The sequence below is a fragment of the Nicotiana sylvestris genome, chromosome 7 (assembly GCF_000393655.2).
Source record: "Nicotiana sylvestris chromosome 7, ASM39365v2, whole genome shotgun sequence".
NCBI classification, from domain to species: Eukaryota; Viridiplantae; Streptophyta; class Magnoliopsida; order Solanales; family Solanaceae; genus Nicotiana; species Nicotiana sylvestris.
In genome coordinates this window covers 161378310-161400151 of record NC_091063.1, presented here as the reverse complement: position 1 = coordinate 161400151, position 21842 = coordinate 161378310, and the positions used below count along the sequence as shown (strand labels likewise).

Sequence of the window (21842 nt, the reverse complement as noted above, 5' to 3'; positions counted from 1 at the left end):
ATTACATTGGACCTAATTTTAGTTGAACAATCTCTCAACAACTGCTGAAAAACAACTTTGAACAATACATTACTAAAAGAGTTCAACAATACACCCAAATTAATAGAAATACATAACTTAAAATAACAATTCTATTATTATTTTAAAAGCATACTAGAGATAACAACAATAATATCAAAAAGTAGACTCAAAACATGATTATCCTTTGAAAGAGGAAAATGCAATGCAGCTTTTTTGAAGGATTGTTCGCAAAAAGTTGTGTCCTGACAGGCATCTCGAGCAGAATATATCACTTCCCAAAATTGCTTAGACTGCAAATACAAATTTGCTTGATCTAGAAAATCAAATGCATCTTCATAATTAGTTGAACAATTCCCATAAAGATTTCTCAATTTAGGATCTTTTTCCTTCAATAAAAGTGATTGAACCTTGTCATTTGTAGCATTAACATGAGTAATTGTCAAGTTAATTGCTATTTTCTCAAGAGTGAATAAATGTGCTGTTTTGGCTTCTGGATTTGACCCCAAAATCTCTAAACAAAATGTTTGATTAATGGTTTTTTTACAAACACTTGGAATCAAATCTGTTGTGCTTATCCCTCTAGCAAATGAAAAGCCGGTCAAAAGAAATAGGTTTAAGAACAAAATTAGAAGTGAGAATTGAGAAGATGAGGCCATTTTTTGTGGGTTTATAATTGAAAAACATGGTTATTTATGTAAATATATATACTGTTAATTTTTTTTAATGTGACTTGAAACAGTTGAATCTGTGATTGCTGTAATCTACAAAAATTAAATTTTCTTTAAAAATAGTCTATAATTGGATTTATTTCTTATTTTGTTTTTTTAATTTCTTTCCAAGAAGAGTAAAATTTATAATGGATTTTCTATTTCTGATTGGTTACAAAGTCTGATTTGATTCACCAATATTTTCTTGCTTGGAGATGTTTCTGTTTGTTTTATCGTATCGTCTCCCAAGGTAATTTTAGCACCTGTTTGGAAATCACTTTGTAATTCCTGGGGTATTAATTGCATAGACTTATTTGTGTGCTATAACATAATTAGAGTGTAAATTTAAATGTGTATGTTTAATTACACTAGCTTCAGTGTACGTGCGTTGAACGTGTATATCGCGTCAATGCTTAGCATCAATCAATAAAATATATGTACAAGAAGAACAAATAAATGAAATTATCAAATACTAAGTTTTAAAATGCCTACATTAAGATAATATTTTACAATAAGTAACTTTGTACGTAGAAAAACATAGAGAGTTGTCATTTGTTTAAATGAATATCAAAAGAAAGAAAAATAAGTAATGACAACTCACTTAGAATATATTTTGTCTCTAATGTTTCATCTTATTGTATAATGTTTGTATTTTTAACAATTACCTATAACCGATTTATATGTGAATTTTAAAAAGAATGACTTGGATTTTCTACACATTAGTAAATCAAAGACTTTTCTGGTTAATTAGGACTTAATTATTTATTCATAACATTAAAGAGAATAATTATTATTCTTAAGGGAATTTTCTTAATAATAATGTTTGATCATATTGAAATCTAGTTTTAGGATACGCGCAATGCGCGTGTATTCTATATCAATAAGTATATATATTTTAAAATTATATAAATATTATTAAATAATATGTATGAGTTATAATATAAATTTTAAAAATATAAGTTCTTGAAAATGATGAATATTAATCTTATTTAGTCAACAAAATAGAAGATGGCCGAGCTAAGCATGAAAACAATCAAGATAATTTTGATAACTTAGTGATCTATCATTTGTCCTTTTTTTTTTTAACTTAAAATGAAAATAATTGTCTAGGTAATATGTATTCTAGACAGAGCAACTAAAAAAATTACGACAAATAAGTTATGTAGCTAAACAATAAATATTAATTTCTAAGTAAACTTTAGCTATGAATTAGTGACAGATTATCAAAAGAAAATTCCCATTAGCTATGAGACGAATTTCATACCTAATTTCTATTTTTCTTAAAGTCAAATTATGTAACAAACTTTTTTTTAACCCAAAAAAAAGTCATTCATCTAGTTGAAGGAAATATGCATTATAGTAAATTAAGGTATTGCCTCGGAAATAAAGTGTTTTAATTCAGTATTTTTTTATATATGTTTTTTTCTTACTGCTTTTAATATATGGTGAAGTAATTAACTTTTTTTCTAGAATAAAATAAATTTTCGATTATATAAGATCAAAAAATCTTTAAAATATAGAGTGAAAATTCATACTATAAACTTTAAATTTAAATGTTAATTTATTTAAATTAAAATACTAAAGTCTTAATCGATTCATGGTCTTATAGTTAGTATATATCCTTAGTATCATCAACCAAATATACAAAAGAATGGATAATTAATTTTGATCTTCTTGCAGCAATCTTGTTAAATTTATTTATTATCACCATCTTCTAATCAACACGACCATTAAGAAGTTTTAACAAAATTGGAAACATTAATTTTTATTTAAAAAATAATAGAAGAAAAGAACATGGTAAAAAATTAGTTAGTTTAAAAAGGAAATAAAAGTAAAAATATTTCGAGCAATTAGGAGTTTTATATAATTCAAATAAGAAAGGGTTTAATAGTTAAAATTTTATTAATTTAAAAGTTTTAAATATTAAGAAATTTATTAAATAATAATTTTATAGTACACTTTCTGTAATCCAATGTAAACTTTATTTTTAAAGGTAAACTTATAAATCACCTAACTCTTTGTCCACGCGTGAAAAATTAGAATCAACACAACTGATATTCTCATGTAGGATGCAGTATATTTCATATATTCACAACAAATTTATTACTATTTAATTTAGAATGAAAATTAAACAAAAGGAAGTCAACAAAAGATTGGAATTCCAGTAATTGCTTAACGATTCTTATGTGTTAAAATTTGAAAAGTTGGAAAGGATTTTCCTAACATTACCATGCAATGAAATAAGTGTTCTTATTGATTATTAAGGTCATAAATTCTAGAATAAGTTAAAGTCGTTTCTATCTAACTTTATTACCGAACATCTATTTTAGTCTAAATATGATTAAAATAATTCTTGCAAAAGAAAAAAGAAATATATAAAAACTTACAACTTGTTTGGATGGCTGTTACCCATTGTATTGTATCGTATTGTTACGTTAAATACGATATTTGTTTTGATTGTTACTTAAATTTTATTGTATTGTATCGTTAAATTTCTCGTTACATAACGACGAAATGTGTCACTTTATGTAACGACCAATTTGGTGTGGTCGCGTCGTTACCTTGTCTTTTTCTCTCAATCTCACCCTTCATATATTGTTAAATAATTTTATTTTATCATTTACCCTACCTTTTTATATAATAATTTTACCTGTATCATAATTTTTCTTTATAATATTATAAGTTTATTCTTCATATCGCTGGTGTGTGATATCATGAAATGATGGCAAACAACACAATCTATCCAAACATTATATTTGTAAAACGATACAGTACAATAAAATACAGTAGGATACGACAAATTATAAAATGATACGTAACAGTAGATGATTTCCAAATGATTCCTATTTAACTAAAACGATCATAATTCTAGGAAACTTCAAAGAGGAAAAGTAGGATTCTTAGTTTTTCCATCATTAGAATCGTGGCAAATTCATAATTACATAGCAAACCACAAAACAAATTAATATTTGTATTTAATTTTCATATATCTGTTTATGAACATATTGCTATTTAAATTGAAGTTTACTTCAAAATGAAGACAAAGAGCGTTGAAAAAAAGAAGCTCTAATAACAATCCGTAATATTGTAAACCTTAGAAACATAAAAGTATTGGATTTAAGGAAAATAGTTGCACAATTAAATAAGGTAAAATCCTACTCAAATTTAAAGTCCTTAATATTAGAATTTCCTACATGGAAAGATTTAGTAACTAAAATTTTAATAGATTTCAAAATACTAAATATTAGGACGATAATTAAATGACTATTTTGTCCAGTGTGAACTCTATTTTTAAAGGATAAAAAAGGAGAACGACATTTCGCTAAGGGCCTTCGTGCTTTTAATATAGTATGTATAGATAGTTAGATATTTTTTTATTTTAAAATAAAATAATTAATTATAAAATATTAAGAATATATTTTTCGTATGAACATGTAAATAAGTTTTAATGTGTTAAAAAATATATCTGTATGTTATAAATTTATTATCAATTATTAAATATATATCTGTGAAAATATATTAAATAATTATAAATTAATAACTAATATTGTAAAGCATTAGTATCTTCCAAATAATTATTTTTTAACTTAAAATAATTAATAAGAATTTCAATAACAAATCTATTTTCTTATCAATTTATAATATGTAATTCATGATTTGTCACACTTTATAACTACGAAATATATAGATATAGATTTAGAAAGAAATTTTTAACAATAAATATTTATACTAATTAAAGATATTTAAAATATAGAAACCCATTAAGAAAAAGGTATAACGGCATAACATGTAACTATCACCACAATACCAATCTTTTAAGTATTGGTAGAAAAAAATAATGGTTTTGCAGATGCTAAGTAATAATAGAGGTGGAGCCAGGATTTGAAACTTTATATATTTGAAATTTTAGTCATTTTAAGTTAGTGAATTCTAAATTAGCAATTTATACGTATTCAATAAAATTTTGAAGATTATTACAAATTTTGAATTAAAGTTATTGGATTCGGCCAACACTTAACCCATAAAAAAATAAAAAATAAGAAGGAAGAAGGAATGAATTTGCTAAGTGCTAAGCAATACATACCTGGAAAGGAGGCCACCAACTTTGGAAAGAGAAAGTCAGAAGGCACAAAGAAATGGAAGAGTTTTAATTTTTATATAAATAGCCGGTTATATTCATTATTTACTTTTCTAGCCATATACATAGTTTATACATTGATTATACATAACTATACACATATAGTACATATATTATGCCTTCAAGGCTTCAACTGCTATTTTTAGTTTTAATGGTTGGGTGAGCGGCTATTTGGGTTAATTCTTCTTCTTAAAAAGCCACTTCGTGATCGAAGAGTGTGATTACCTTAAATTCTTTGCTTCTCTTGAGAATCTGAAAGTGTAATTGTTCCCCTGCAATTACATTCAAACTAAGTAATCGTATCCAATTATACCTTAATCCAATTACAAGATATCTTTCCAACCAGGCCCTTAGAAGGTATGTCTCAATTCCTGAAACTAAGGAATGATTCACTCTTTATGGAACAGACTGAATCTAATCTAGTCTCAGCCATTTTTATATAAATAATCGGTCGAATTTATTGTTTACTTTTTCTAGCCAATATATATAAATTATACATAAGGGTTACACAAATTATCCATGGATTACACATATATTATATATCAGCCGGCTATTTTTAGTTTAAGCAATTAGATGTATGACAATTTAAGTTAATCCTTCTAGTTTGGACCAGTCCCATCTAAGCCCAATTCCTGCTTCAAGTCCAGCCTGAAGTTCTAGCAACCTAAATAAATTTGTTTGCCGAATATATATAGAGCCCATTCAACTTGGCATCATTTTTTATTTTGGCACTCTATCTCTACCTTGTTTCATTTTGGCCCTCCAACTTTATTTTATATGTTTCATTTTGGCCCACCAATTCTACTTTTTATGTTCCACTTTAACACAAAAGTTGAAATCAGTGCAAAAAATATAGCGCGTGTGTATACACAAATCTAAGGTATAATAAATATTCAATTAAATGTTGTCACCTTTTTCCATCCATGTCAAACGGGTCAATACTAAAATACCTGAACCCTACCATATCTTTTGTGGGTTTATTTCATCTAAACGGGCCAGGTATGAAATCGGCAGATGAAAGCTTTGGAACTTAGAGAATGAAGATGGGGCAACAGTGGATGAAAAAATAGGGTCGGGTTCGGGTATTTTAGTATTGACTCATTTGACATGGATGAAAAAATCAGGTGGCAATATTTAATTGGATATTTATTACACCTCAGATTTGTGTATACACATGCGCTATATTTTTTGTACTGTTTCAGCTTTTGTGTTAAAGTGAAACATGAGAAATAGAGTTAGAGGGCCAAAAAAACATATAAAATAGAATTGGAGGGCCAAAATAAAACAAGGTAGAAATAAAGTGCAAAAATGAAAAATGATGCCAAATTGAATGGACTCTATATGTATTTGGCCAAATTTGCTTTAGGCTGCCTATCATTCACATCCGGACATAGAAGTGTTACTAGTAAATTTTGTACCAAATGCAATTTTAACTTTTTTATAATCAGCATATTCCTACCTTAGAAATGGTGTTCATATAAAATGAAAACTTAAATTGAGACGGTAGGAGTATTTAGAAAAACAAAAAGAAGGATAATCGATACAGTGTCTCATTCGGGTCTAACAATCAAAATAAGTAAGAGTAGAAGTAAGAGCACAATAAAAAGGACACAAAGATGAAAATTTTAAATTATTTGGTGAATTTTAGGGAAAAAAAAATAGAAATAACCTAATTTACAAATGATAATTGATAAATAGTCACAGTTTCATACTCTTTCCTTTCCACTTTATGTGAACCTATTTCCTTTTTGGTGCATTCCAAAAAGAATGACCCCTTTTTAAATTTGGAAATAATTTAGCTTAAACTTCCAATTCTACTCTTAATTAGAAGCTTCTATAACCACATAAATACCCTGGACCCTTTTTTGACTTGTTTAGGACCAGAAATTTCAAAAGTCTTCATTTTTTCTTAAACTCCGTGCCCAGTCAAATAGATTCACATAAATTGGAACGGATGACGTAATTAATAGAAATTTAGCCACTTTTTCATATAAAGATAAAATCTTAACAAAAACACCCTTAAAAATCGAAAAAATTCTAGCATAATGTGCTGGAGTTCGAATTTTTTACATATGAGATTCCAGCATAATGTGCTGGAATTTCATAATATGCTGGAGTTTCAATATACACAGGAGCTCCATAATTCAGTATATTATGCTAGAACTTTCTGTGTTTCAGCTAAAATAATGATTATTTTTCAATAACTTTACAAACTCTAATTATTTTTCGATTACCGGTCCGAAAACGGACTAGCCCTTGCTAGTTTCACAAATTTTAGTAGTAATCAGCTTCGTGAATCGGCCAAACTTATCATTATCCTCACTATTAATAACGGAGAAGGGTCAAAAATGCCCATGAACTATTAAAAAAGGTCCAAAATTACCCTTTATCCATCTATTGGGCTAAAAATACCCTTCCATCTTCCTTTTTGGTTCACTTATACTCTTTAACCATTAGGTCAATGCTGATTTTAAAAATAATTATTTAAATTCCACGTGACAACTTCTTATTGGTCAAAATTAAAATATCTAACCTATTAGAAAGACCCACACATATCTACCCATTTTTCGGACTAACACGTCCCAACACTAACCTGACCCGAATAAAAAGTTCAAAATAAAAAAAAGACGCCCCGCGTGACAACATTACCAGTTTGTTCTTCCTAACAACGCAGTGCTAGTAAAGAGCTTATATGAGTAAGTTCCCAAGTAGGTGCTTCCGGATATTCTACATTTCTAAGCATTGAGGAACTGTATCTTAACCTTTTTGGAACACTGGAGAAAAATATCAATCTTCTTGGAGCTCACTTGATGTAGCGACGAGTTGGTAGTGATATACTTTGTAGATTTTGAAATCATATAACTTTCTATGTCACTGTTTTGGTAGATTTTGGGGCCTTTTTTTTTAGTTGAACTTTTTGTTTGGGTTGAGTTAGTATTTGAAGCGGGTTAGTATGAAAAACTGGCAGATATGAGTGGGTCTTTCTAATGTGTTAGATATTTTAATTTTGGCCAATAAGAAATTGCCACGTAAAATTTAAATAATTATTATTTTTAATTCAGTATTGACTTAACGGTCAAAGAGCATAGGTAAACCAAAAAGGTGGATGAAGGGGTATTTTTAGCCCAATATATGAATGATTAAATCTTTTTCAATAGCTCAGAGGCATTTTTTACCCTTTCCCGTATTAATGAATTAGCAATTAGAAATAGGAGAACAGAAAGTTGTACAAGTTCCTCAAATTATCTGTCCTAGTTTTTATTTAAACATTGAAGGAACAAGTCCAACTTGACAAAATATTGTACGACTTTACAAGTGGCTCTTTGATACACTTCTTTTGTCGACACCGTTAATTTAAATAGTCGCATAATCTATTGTTTATGAATTTCTCAAGACTTTTATAAATATATCTGATATAAATTATGAATTCATAATTCTTTTTTTTTATATCTAAATATATTAATTTTTGCAAGACATACTTAAAGCATAATAATTTTCGTGTCCACTCAATTTTTGTAAGTTATTATTTATAGTGGAACTTGTCTCCTAATCAATAAATTATAGTACTCCTAATGGATAATTATTAGTGGTTGTAGAAAAATAAAAAATAATGAAATTATTTAGTGGTTTACCAAACTTTCACCAAAAAGAAAGTGGCGATATTCCGATATTTTATAGGTTTAGGGTCGGCCATCAGCTGCTGCCTGCTATATAAAGGGCTTATTCCTTTCTCTTCCTTTCATTCTTCTCTTCTCAATTGCTGATCACAGTTTCCTTCTCCAACAAAGCTATCTATTCTCTCCTTTTCCGATTCCCAAAAAACTTTCAAGGTACCGATTCTTCACTCTTTTTTCCCCTGTTAATCCTTTTTTTCTTGTCTTAATACGTTAATTTAGATCGTGTTTGGATCTTAATTCATGTCTGTATTTGTTTATGTGTTGTTTATTTGTGTTTTTTTAATTTTATGCGTTTTTTCATGGTGTAAGAACATGATTAAATTGGTCTGAGGCCCTAATGAATTTTCAAATAGTTTTTTTTTGTTAATTCTTCAAGTGATTTGTTTGACTTGTTTATTAGAGGACTAGATCTCAATTAGTCCTCTTTAAGGTCTGTTTAGTTTAGCTTAGTCTAATCTAATAATGGAGTCAAAATCTTATATTCCCTCCCGGTGGATCTTTTCGGGCTACGAAGGTTAAACTAATTAAGATTCGATGTGAATTTGGACATACAATTTTCAAAATATTTGAATAAAATTTGTATATTTTGAAATTACGAAAAAGTACTATAAGTCACAATAGTTATTAATTCAAAATATTTATAAAATATTTGCAAAATACGTGATTAAATTAAACCTGGTTTGACTCCGCAGATAGTAATAGATTCACCTAATTGAAATAGAGAGTATATAAGAACAGCACAAGGTTTACATGAGTTGCGCTGACGTAGATTGAATCCACTTTTCGTTTTGTTAATTGTCATTTTCGATGGTGTTTGGCTCTTGATTCATGTGTGTATGTGCTGTTGTGCTCCTTGTTTGATTTTTTTTATTAGTGATAACATGAATTGATGGGTGTTTTAGTTTTAGTGTCGTCAATTATATCTATACCAGGTAGGATATAAAAGTTGATTGAGTCCCTAATGAATTCTTCAATTAGTTTTCTGGCCAAAGCTGACAAAACGTGCAATTACCTTAGGTGGTGACCTCAGGGGGTAAAAACATTTAGGGTGCAGTGGTGGTGGCAACAAACACTTATTTCTTCAAATAATGCATGATTCCTTTAGTTTCCTTTTTTAAATTTTTGACATATCCCCATTTGTTTCATATTAATATTCTCATTTCATTTTTTTTATCCTAACTTCAATTGTCCCACGCAAGAAAAGTTGATATTACTTATAATATGATAGTATAAGTAATTTAGGCGTACATATTAAAAAAAGTGAAAGTGGCTATTTAATGCTATAGAAGAAATGATTACTGTTAAAAGAAAGAGATTAAAATGTAGTATAATGACATGGATTAGGAAAATCCAAGGATGCGGGTCTTTTTTAAAAGTTGTCACTAACTTTTGTGGTGTATTTGATTTTGATCCCTGGATTATTGAACCAAAGCTGTCTTTTAGCATATAAGTATATTGGCTGAACGACAATATTGGAGCATTGTTCTTTATAATGTGATTGAATTAGTTCAAAATTTTCTTGTGATTCAGAAGCATAGCCTTGTATATGTGCATCTAAGCATATTACTGTAAAGTGAAAAGCTTTATTCTTTGAAATGCAGTCCATTATGTTACTATTCTTATCTGGCATTGTACTTAAATTTCAGAATATTTTTGCACAGGTTGAATTAGGTCAGATTTACTGAGCGAAGTATTTCTTTCATATCTTCTGCTGATAGCTCTTGGTTTTGCAAATCATATTTGCCTTTTTAATGTGAATACTGTTACTTTATAAAAAATCTCAAGCCTGTTTAGTGTTCTTATCGGGAATTATACACAATATTTGTATATGCTTGATTTTGGTTTTGCTTCTTTAGTTTAATAAAATATGAAATATGATAATTTTTCTGTTATGTCTAACACCCCTTTATTTGGTGTAATTACAGATGCAAATCTTTGTAAAGACGCTCACCGGAAAAACCATTACTCTCGAGGTTGAGAGTTCCGACACTATTGATAATGTCAAGGCTAAGATCCAGGACAAGGAAGGAATCCCTCCCGATCAGCAGAGGTTGATCTTTGCTGGAAAGCAGCTAGAGGATGGCCGCACTCTTGCCGACTACAACATCCAAAAGGAGTCCACCCTTCACCTTGTCCTCCGTCTGCGCGGTGGCATGCAGATCTTTGTGAAAACTTTGACTGGGAAGACCATCACCCTTGAGGTTGAGAGCTCTGACACCATTGACAATGTTAAGGCGAAGATCCAGGACAAGGAAGGCATCCCTCCAGACCAGCAGAGGTTGATTTTTGCTGGTAAGCAGCTTGAGGATGGACGAACTCTTGCCGACTACAACATTCAGAAGGAATCCACCCTTCACCTTGTCCTCCGTCTGCGTGGTGGCATGCAGATTTTTGTGAAAACTTTGACTGGGAAGACCATCACCCTTGAGGTTGAGAGCTCCGACACCATTGACAATGTCAAGGCAAAGATCCAGGACAAGGAAGGCATCCCTCCAGATCAGCAGAGGTTGATTTTTGCTGGTAAGCAGCTCGAGGATGGACGAACTCTTGCTGACTACAACATCCAGAAGGAGTCCACCCTCCACCTTGTCCTCCGTCTGCGTGGTGGCATGCAAATTTTTGTAAAGACCCTCACTGGCAAGACCATCACTCTCGAGGTTGAGAGTTCCGACACTATTGATAATGTCAAGGCTAAGATTCAGGATAAGGAAGGAATCCCTCCTGATCAGCAGAGGCTGATCTTTGCTGGAAAGCAGCTAGAGGATGGCCGCACTCTTGCTGACTACAACATTCAGAAGGAGTCCACTCTTCACCTTGTCCTCCGTTTGCGCGGTGGCATGCAGATCTTTGTGAAGACATTGACAGGGAAGACAATCACCTTGGAGGTCGAAAGTTCTGATACAATTGATAATGTGAAGGCGAAGATCCAAGATAAAGAAGGGATTCCACCGGATCAGCAGCGATTGATCTTTGCTGGTAAGCAGCTTGAGGATGGGAGGACCCTTGCTGATTATAATATCCAGAAGGAGTCCACACTGCATTTGGTGCTCCGTCTGAGGGGAGGGATGCAGATTTTTGTCAAGACTCTAACTGGGAAGACCATCACTTTGGAGGTGGAGAGCTCAGATACTATTGATAATGTGAAAGCAAAGATTCAGGACAAGGAGGGTATTCCACCAGATCAGCAGAGGCTGATTTTTGCTGGTAAGCAGCTGGAGGATGGTCGTACCCTTGCAGATTATAACATCCAGAAAGAATCCACCCTTCACCTCGTGCTTCGTCTCCGTGGTGGCTTTTGAGAAGTTAACTCCTCCGTTTAAGGATCTTGAAGACTTCTGTGCTTTCCTTTAGTGGCTTTTGTTATGCTTTGTGTTTGAACTGTTGGTTTTGTTTGAATCCTAAGACTTGCATGCTATGCCTTATATGGCATTGATTACGTTCTTTCTGTCAAGACAGTTGTTTTTAGCTGTTGGCTTCGTAAATAAATTTAGTTTGTGGTACATCTCTTTGTTTGGTGTGAGCATATTTCTGGAACTCCTTCGACGAATTATCAATCTATATTATATGTTTACGTACGGCTGTTTTCAGATTTTATGGGTTCACATGCGTTTGCCCCATTTACGAATATACTTTTCAGCTAAGGAGTCAGTATAATGATAAAGCCCATAATATTCAGCTAAAATCAGACATTCGAGTTCATATTTTTCAGAAGAATCAAACATTTACAAAGTATTTGCTATAGAAATAAAATGTAAATATTTAGTAATTATATAAAAGTACTTCAGATTACAAAAATTAAAAGAAACAGAATGTATAGCTGGAAAATGTAAGTAATATTGTTCAATGGTTAGATCTTCTCAATGTTAACGTAATAGAGCATGTCAAACGCTCGTTATAATTTACAATCTTAATATAATGAATTAATTTTCAAATTTTTGGCAGTGTCGAAAATTTGATTCATATACATAATAATGTAAAAGAACTAGTAATAATCAGCTCACAAGCACTGACTACTCAAATGGACAAAGTAATTTCACTTCCTGGAAGCATTTAACACACTGAATTCTTTTTATCTCCGACGCTGAATTTCTTTTGGTCAAATCTATACAACCCAAGATTTAACAAAATGCCTGTGTGGAATTCAAAAGAACTAACAATCATCATCAACAAAAGAGAGTATTCAGTCCCTTCAAATGGACCATAACTTAATCTGGGGAGGCCAAAACTTGGATGGAAGCTGCAAACCATCATATAACCAATGTATCTAATTCACATCAAAATACATGTGGCGTGCCCCTCGGAAAGCATAATCTAGCAAATTCAGAACCAATCGAATGAATCTGGTTCAGGACTGTAATCTTGTTTGGAGATATTATGTACTATCCTCCTCCTTGCCAAGTTCCAATTAGATTAATTTGGCAAGCCAATGGTAACAAATCAAAGTATCAACCTCCGGATGTTCTTCAGACGACAACCAGGCTTCCAGCGAAGTCATATCTGTCTCATGCTACATTTCAACTTCTCAGATTCAAGTTCTTGTTTCAAAGATTCGAGCCGTTCAAGCAAGTCAATGTTTTCCTGGTGAAATCAAACACATTGACAAACTATTAATCGAACTGTGAGTTGTGAGAATGATGATACGCATTACGGAGATAACAATTCATAGAACTTCACATTTCTAACAAGAAAGCGGCCAATTGTAGGGTAAAAGAAGAAGAAGAAGAAGAAGAAGAAGAAGAAGAAAGAGAGACATCAAGAAAATCGTCTCAAACATGCACCTTTTGCAACATGTCCAACTTCTTCTTACTGCTGGCGGCACCGTCTTCCTTCAACAACAGCTTAATCTACACAAAAGCCACATGTTAATAAACTAGCAAATGAGGTGCAACAGTTAACCCACTTTGTAAGTAAAGCATGTATGGGAAGAACTCCATATCTTTGACTTCAAACAGGAGCCCAAATTTAATATCTATCAATGCGAGAAACATGCCTCAATAATCAGATGATGCAAAATGAAAGGTTTTACATGTTCTATGTCCTAAGCATAACATGGTCAACCCAATAGCAAACAATATAAACAATGCATCAGTGACCGGATATATAGCAGTTTTCGTGTGATCTTTAAGCTCTTTGCGATCAGAATGGAAGGAAAGAGGGGTTCAGAGAACAAGATAATGAAGAGCAACAGGAAGTTCAACATTTGGCACAAAACCTTTCCTTTTAAATTGAACTATTCTATTTCGTCTTCCCACTCATTTGAATGTTTTAATGTTGCATTTGAGAATAAAATCAAATGGTCAATATGTAAGTGAATATTAAAAAGGATAAGTGATGATATTAATGCCATAGTTTTCATCCTTCACCTCATTCCTCTACATATTTTGTGTTTCATTCAGCTTATACAGTTTGCAATAATTTTAATCATTTTTCCTTATTTGGGCAATTTGCATAAAAAACCATCCGTGACTTGCAGATCTGCTGCAAACTGCATTACACAAAATTTCTTCATAATTTTGTTCCCAAGTTCCTTTCTTTTCTGAGAACATAACCAGGAGTTACCGCCTCCTTAAAATCTTGGGAATCATCAAGTAGATTGTTTCAATACACTTGATTAGACAATAGGTTATTCCTTCTTAAACATTACAACAGGACCTGGTAGTAAGATTAATCCTTTTCCAACTAATTTGAATTAGTAGAATCTTCACAAGAAATGCCAACTGGTGTCCTCTCTCATCTTCAGTTTTAGATAAGATCAACTTTAATCACTATCAGAACTCGGCAAACTGATTCTACCTCTTCACCACCATCAGAATTCGTAGCTAAGGGCCTTACTCACCTCTGATTGTATTCAATAGTGATTTCTACCTACACTATAACTCAGAGATCAAAAGAATTAGTTGAGTGTACGGTATGCAAAATCTCTTTCTAAAAACTCGATAAAGAGCTCTTCAAGAAGAAAAGTGACATGGATATATTTTACCATTGTGAAATACCGGGAGGGGAAGCCGAAATCTAAAAGAGAATTATCTCCGGGCATAAGTTAGCCAGATTTGTAAAAGTAAAGATGCTCTTCACTCTACAGAAAAAAAAGAAGCAAAGTCACTACTTACAAAAGCCATGCTCCCAAGGTTTCTTCTCCACAAATTTCACCTGTGTCTAAATTTGATCGACCTACTTTCCGTTTTAGTGCATCCCAAACTGTTAACCTCTTTCCTAAATGGCAGGTTTTTACTCCTCCACTATTCAAACTAATATGAAATAGTACGCTTTTCCATTAGATCGAATTTGAGCTGGCACCTCATTACTCTACGCTCCTTGATAATCAACCAAAGGTAAATCAAAATGAGACAAATTTTGACTCAAATCTTTTCCTTTGGTTTGTTTTCCTTTTGGCTTCCCAGACACAGGGGGGGGGGCAGAGGAGAAGGAAGAATATGCATTCTCCTTTTCCTTTCTTCTAAGAACAAAAACAAATGAAAGCTCCACTGCTCTCTTTTTCTTTTCTCTTCATTCATCTTTTTATTTGTTTGAGTGGCGCTGGTGGCGGGTTGTTTGAGACCATCATAGAAAATTTATCAAAAAAAGCAATTTGATGTGCAAATTCATTTACCAAATATGAAAACCAACGGTTGAAAATGAAAAAGGATCTGCAGTCCCCAAACTGAAGGCCATCAACTAAAGACCAACTAAAGAAATGCATGACAAGAAAAGCTGCACATGGACGAAGCGTGAAGGAAATGCACAAGCCTGTATACCTGGTTTTTACAATCATTAAGTGAAAAGGGAGAAAATGGAGGGTAGCTTTTTGCATCAACTCTGTTCTAATAAAACAATAGAGAATAACAAACAGCTCTGCAGCATACTGCATCTAGAGGGTGAAATTTCAATAGAGATCCATATACAGCTGAAGTTAAATCATCCATAGGGGGCAATGAATCACTTAAAATTCTCAGGCTTGAACTAGACAGAAATCATTTCTACTATATTTATTGACCACCCGGGACTTACGAAATTCATTTAACAAGACAGAACTCATGCTGCAGAGAAAGGAAGAGGCCATTACCGTCGAAATGTATGTACTCACGGGATACACAAAATCTGCTTATACATAGTGTCATAGGTATAATCATTTTTCCAGGCCGATCTATCATACTAGAAAAGGTGAATATTTCTTTTTATTTTTTTGTTTGTTTATTTTGTTAAATATGTGATTGCCTAGTTGATATTCTCGATTAAGGTGAATAGGTGATACATTACATAGTTAATAAGGCAATGAGGTGTTACATTACGTCATCATTGATTGTCAATAGAGAGGCTATCATGTTGCAGGAAATAGTATAACTGCAAGTCAAGGGTTTCGCAAGATATATTAAATCCTTATATCAAATGTCTGTGGTGAATTTCTCACCAAAGTATTATCAATTCTGAATAAAAGCTACCTACCTTAACCAGTTCCTTTTGGCAGCTAGTAGATTTCACTTCCTCGTCATCATATCTTTTCCTCCACACTGCAGATTCGTCCATTGCTTCTCTACTGGCAAGATCAAACTGTCTCCTACAAGAAACCAGGAACCGCATACTTGGCTAAGCAGTACATGATATCAAATTCTATCTTAATGAGAAAGTTGGAATTTTATCTAAAATTGCTCATATGTTTGATGCCAGCAATTTTAAACATGTCTAAGAATGTGGAATGATTAAAAACTTTAATCGTTAAAACAGTTTCTTATTCATTTATCAATACTTAACTTTGAAGTGGTTTTGCCTCAGCAACTTAAAGACAATGGTACAATATGCTTAAGACATTCTACTAGAAACTAGAAACTAATCCTAACTGTTCAGATATTTGCTAAAACTACCCTATAATCAAAACTCAAGGCAAGTCACCTACTAAAACATTTGCAATGGGGTTCGTTTCACATCTTGGAAACTTAGGCATGATTCCAATTCATAAATTCACAAAAATAACATAGAGGCGCATCTAAGATTTAAACTCTATGAGTTCAACCTTTAAGATTCTTAGCATTGAACCTGTTACATTATCAAAATTAAGGGTTCAGACCTACTATTTGTTGTAATTTTAGTAAAATCTTAAACATAAATTTATACTCCACGTCCAAAAGTACTAGGTTCAAATGAACCTGGTGCTATAAGGCTGCGTCCGTCTCTGATACACAAACAAAAGTTAAAAAAATAAACACCATATGAGGCCATTTTATCCTAAATCTTACTCATTACATTAAACATTTTCCTCAATTCTCTTCATTCAACTCGGATGACATTGAGCGATTTTACGCAAAACCAAATCCGTTCTGCTCAGAAACAAATACGCATATGGAAGAATTTTGGTTCTGGAAATGTACAGAACCAAGCAGATACTGCAAAAAGCAAAGGGAGGTTATTAAGTTTCTGATATCTTCATTTCCTACCTCAATGGATAATCCAGTCCAAATTGGTTCTCTTTTGCTGGTTATTAAAGCAAGAATTTTGTTGGGTGGTTACCAAAAGTTGATACAAACAAGAAATCCACATTCCTATGCTAGATATAAAAATAAAGGTTACTGCTTTTCTTAATCTTCTTGATTGAGAGTTAAGACTAACCAACCTACCCAACTAATCTTTCTGTTTCTTGAACATTACCCAATTTTTCTCAGCAACAAAACAAGTGAAAAGATATATTAACCAATTATTTTCTTGATCCATTTCTAGGAGCAAAGACATGATCTTTTTCTGAAGGTAGATATAAAAGATTAAGCAAGAAAGAAGAAGGGTACCTGAGTAATTCAGTTTCATTAGAAGAGAAACGGTAGTCAATAGTCCAAAGCCTTAAGTAAACAGCTAAACCCATAACCATAACAAGACCAAGTCCCACCAATATTTGCTTTCTCCCTCTTCCTTTCATCTTCCCCTTCTCTCGCTCTCTCTCTCTCTCTACAGTACTTTAGTTTGCGCTACTAAAGACTACAAAGTTAATGGCAATTGTTATTAGAGTCCGTTTGATTTCTCATTAAAAAAAAATACTTTAACTAATAAGCATTAAGTGATGTAACCAAATTTTATAGAGAAAATGGCCAAATTTATCCCTTGGTATATTATTTATATTTATCTATCGTCACACTGTTGGGTTAAATTTATCCTTACCGTTAACCAAAATTTTTTAAAGTACCCTCCACCTAATGAATATCCAGCATATTAAAAAAAATACCCATTTTCGTTTTTCAAAAACCCATTAACTCATAACTCATAACTCATAACTCGTGAGTTTTGATGATCTATGGATGTATGCTCCCATTGCATACAACAAAATGGACACGGTGGTACTTGATTTCTATATATATTAGTAAATTGAGGGCATTATCATGCCAGCAGATTAGAGATATTATTTTCATTTTGTAAATAGTGCTGAATCAAGACTCAACCAATTGTATATAGACGGAGAAATTAAAAAATAGCCAGATTTATAATTGTCCGTTCAAAAATAGCCCAGTTTTAAAAGTAATCGAAATTTAGCCACTTTTCATGTAAAGATAAATATGAGCGAAAACACTGTTCAAAACCCGAAAAATATGTCAGTATATTATATTGGAGTTCCAGCATAAGTATGCTTGAACTCCAGCATATTATACTGGAGTTCTAGGATAAGTACAGCATAAGTACACTAGAACTCCAGCATAATATACTGGAGTTCCAACAAGTATAATTGTCCAGTATAATATACTGGAGTTTGGAGCACCGGTGCTCCACACTCCAGTATATTATACTGGAGTCAGCAAAGTATACCGATCCAGCATAATATGCTGGAGTTCATACACAGGTGCACCGAACTCCAGTATATTATGCTGGAACGGTCTCTGTTGCAGCAAAATAGTGGCTATTTTTCATTGACTTCGTAAACGCTGGCTATTTTTGAATGACCAGTTCGAAAACTGGCTATACCGTGCTATTTTTACATTATTATCTTATACAAGAAGACTAATGATTCTTCTGATTCAATATTCAAATGTAGAGATAAGTTCCTCTCTGCTCTAGCTGTCACCTCAACATGATGAATGAAGTTTAGGTGCTTGTAGCATTTTCTCATTGTTACGACCAAAATTATCCCTATACTATGGAAAATTAGTTACGTTTATACCCGTCTTTATTTTTCATCCATAATCATACCTACCGTTAATATAGTATATAAGTTTGTCCTTAACCCTAACAGATGTCCAACATGACACCGGGACCCCCACAATGATTTGCCAACTACACAATTCTTGACCTATTCTTTTAGAAACCCGCCCCCACCTTTATAACCTGTTAATTAATCTCCTTTATCGATTAAATAATACCTTTGTCAGTCGATGAAAAACTAGGGTTCAGGCACAAAATTCCCTTTCCTCTCGTTTGCTCTACTCTGTCCTCTCAGGTGAGATTCAATGTCGCAGAGTAGTACTTCCTTTCAGAGAAGGTGTCAATGTGGTATTATTGCCAACCATTTCACATCAACCACTCCAGCTAACCCCGGTAGAAAATTTTATAAATGTGCACGGTTTAAGGTAAGTATTTTACGTGGATTTGTCTAATCTTTCTACTATATCTAGCTGTTTTGATTTGAAAATTATATCTTTTAAATGGTTCTTTGGCAGAATAATTCATGTGGTTATTTCGAATGGGAAGATCAAATATCCGCGGATGGTTCTCAGCTTGAAATAAGAGAATTAACGTCGTCTTTGAATGCGGTTACGATTGAAAGAGACAAGTTGAGGGAAAAAGTAATTTCCATGAAAGCCATGAACAAATCTAAACCTACTAAGGTCAAAAAGTTAGAAGAAAGAGTCGTACAATTAATGATTGTGAAAATTGGTTCTTGGGCATTATTTGTTGGATTCTTTGCCGCCTGGAAAATGAAGTAGATTTCATTATGTTTCTTCCTTGTTTAGTTGATTATCATTGTGTGAGTTCAGCCCTCTCTTTGTGTAGTGAATTGACATGTATTGCTTAGTGAAGTAGGGAACTAGTTTCTTAAGAATTGGAGTATCTCCAATTAGAATGATACTCCAATTGGAGATGTAATAGTATGATGCTTCTGTTTTTGGCATGAAATGGTGAATGAATATGAGGCTTTGATTTTTATCATTCTCCACTTTGAATTAGTAGGTGTTAATATGCACAAATACTTGCTATAGCCGCAGTTACATATTTACCATATCCTTATGTGCTCAATCTATATTAACAAGAAGAAAATGTCATAGTACATCAGAATAGAGGGAACAAGATGAACTTGGAAATTCATACCACAAACTGTTCAAAATTTACTAACATTGACAGAAATTTATAACTTCAACTGTCATAGTATATCAACTACTTCATAACACCAACTGTCATAACATTCACATAATGGACTTCACAGAAGTCCATACCACCAACCACAAAAATAAATGTACTATCATTATAGTAATTACATCAACCAACAAATAATAACTGTACTATCGTAGCAGTAATTACAAGTCTTTTAAATTTAAAATTCACAAAAACTTTCACCACTTAACTGACTTTCCACGTTTAGTTTAAGTCACATTAATTTTGTGACTAGCCATTACCCTTTCTTGTCTTCCTCTTGGCCATCTTTTCAAGTTGATTTCCTGTTATAACTTTCTTACTATTCCAGGTGAGGTTCTTAGCTGAGTATGGTAGGTTTGAGGGCACACTCACACCAGATGAGTCACCAACAAAATTGATGGTCCTTGTTATAGCGGCATGGTTCCTTGTTGTCTCATAAGCAATCTTTTCCTTTCTTCAAAGAAACTCTTTGGCCTAATATTTGGGGCAGAATCTGATTCAAAATTAAGAAATTCAAAATCTAGAAAGACACTGTTGTTGGAAAGTTTCCTTTGCACTGAAGGAGATGGCATAAACTAAAGTTTGTGTCTTGAACTGGATAACTTGACTGACTTTCTTGACTAAGCTATAGTGCTGAAAGTTGTATTTCCTTCCCAGCGGGTATATTTACAGCAAGTGGTGACATGAGTTGTTCATCATTACTGTCTTCATCTCCTAAACATCTTTGTCTCTTTGCCTGCTTGCCTTTTTTCTTACTTGCTATTGATTGCTTTCCCTTAGAATGCTATTAAACAAAATAAACAGGATAGACATAGTTAGAGTAAATAAGTAAAATACAGAATAGACAGTATTTGAAAATAAAGAATGTTACCCTTGCACTGCTCCTAGCATTGTGTCCAGGCTGACCACATATGGAACACTACATTATCCTCCCCTTCTTTACCCTTGCACTGCCCCTAGCATTATGTCCAGGACCACATATAGAACACCACATTATTCCTGGACTACATCCATCCACCTTATCTGTTGACTGTTTCATTTTTTTCTCTTTTTCTTTTAGGCCTGCCAGCCATCTTCACAAATTCTGGTGGTTCCATTACATGAGATGCTTCTACCTTCCAAAAATTTTCTTCCCTTACTGGTTGAAGCCTATGTGAATAGGCTAGGAGATATGCCTTTTTGGGTGACCACAAGTATATTTCAGTCAGGGGATTCATCTTGCTGTGTTGTATTGCTTTAATGAGGACATGAGATTCCATTGTACTACATGTGCGTCTCTTCACCACTATATTCACTGTATGTCTATCACCATCTTCACTCACTTCATACCCTTCTTGACCATTGGAATGTGTCACACCTCCTTTTCATTACTCCCGCAAGGGTGTAAAGGAGTTTTTCCATTTAAAGGACAATTGGAACGGGATTTAATTATTAATTATTCAGAGTCGCCACTTGGGAGATTAATGGTGTCCCAAGTCACCGGTTGAATCCCGAACCGAGGAAAAATATGACTCTATCAACAGTCCGCGAACCAGAAATCCGAGTAAGGAATTCTGTTAACCCGGGAGAAGGTGTTAGGCATTCCCGGGTTCCGTGGTTCTAGCACGGTCGCTTAACTGTTGTATTTGATTTTATCTGATTTTAATACATGCTAGCTTATGTGCTATTTATTCGTAAACCGCTTTTTATCATTATTTATTTTAAAAGAATTGCGATGTCGTGAAAATGCGTTTCGAACCACGTCGCAATCGATACACCCATGGTTGTTGACACATTTCGACTTCATCGAGATTTGGATTTGGGTCGCATCAATGCGCACCCGAGTTTAAGAAACTAATTTAATTAAATCGAGCCTAAAGATGCTTACGTAGTATTATTTTGGGGAAAAGCCATGAAGTTCGCTAAAAGGCCATCCCAAATTCTAATTATTTCGATAATTATTTATTGAGGGTCCCACATTTATTTATTTTTTTGTGC

At 32.8% G+C, this 21842-nt stretch overlaps 4 protein-coding genes across 4 annotated transcripts; 2 read left to right on the top strand and 2 right to left on the bottom strand.

Moving 5' to 3' along the window:
* Positions 1-137: 137 nt before the first annotated feature.
* LOC104226999 (putative invertase inhibitor) lies at positions 138-677 on the bottom strand. The gene has a single exon (XM_009779124.2). It carries the CDS (start codon positions 675-677, stop codon positions 138-140), a length of 540 nt encoding a protein of 179 aa, XP_009777426.1.
* A 7879-nt stretch (positions 678-8556) lies between these two features.
* On the top strand, positions 8557-12043 carry LOC104226997 (polyubiquitin). The gene is made up of 2 exons (XM_070150939.1): positions 8557-8696; positions 10469-12043. Exon 2 carries the CDS (start codon positions 10469-10471, stop codon positions 11840-11842), a length of 1374 nt encoding a protein of 457 aa, XP_070007040.1. The 5' UTR covers positions 8557-8696; the 3' UTR covers positions 11843-12043.
* Positions 12044-12432: 389 nt separating this feature from the next.
* On the bottom strand, positions 12433-17507 carry LOC104226998 (uncharacterized). The gene is made up of 4 exons (XM_009779123.2): positions 17318-17507; positions 15987-16098; positions 13322-13387; positions 12433-13121 (listed from the first exon to the last, which is right to left on the bottom strand). The coding sequence occupies exons 1-4, from the start codon at positions 17443-17445 to the stop codon at positions 13035-13037; spliced, it is 393 nt and encodes a 130-aa protein (XP_009777425.1). The 5' UTR covers positions 17446-17507; the 3' UTR covers positions 12433-13034.
* A 1454-nt stretch (positions 17508-18961) lies between these two features.
* Positions 18962-19438, top strand: LOC138874050 (uncharacterized protein At4g04775-like). Its single transcript, XM_070152554.1, has 2 exons — positions 18962-19081; positions 19172-19438. Exons 1-2 carry the CDS (start codon positions 18962-18964, stop codon positions 19436-19438), a joined length of 387 nt encoding a protein of 128 aa, XP_070008655.1.
* Positions 19439-21842: the final 2404 nt, after the last annotated feature.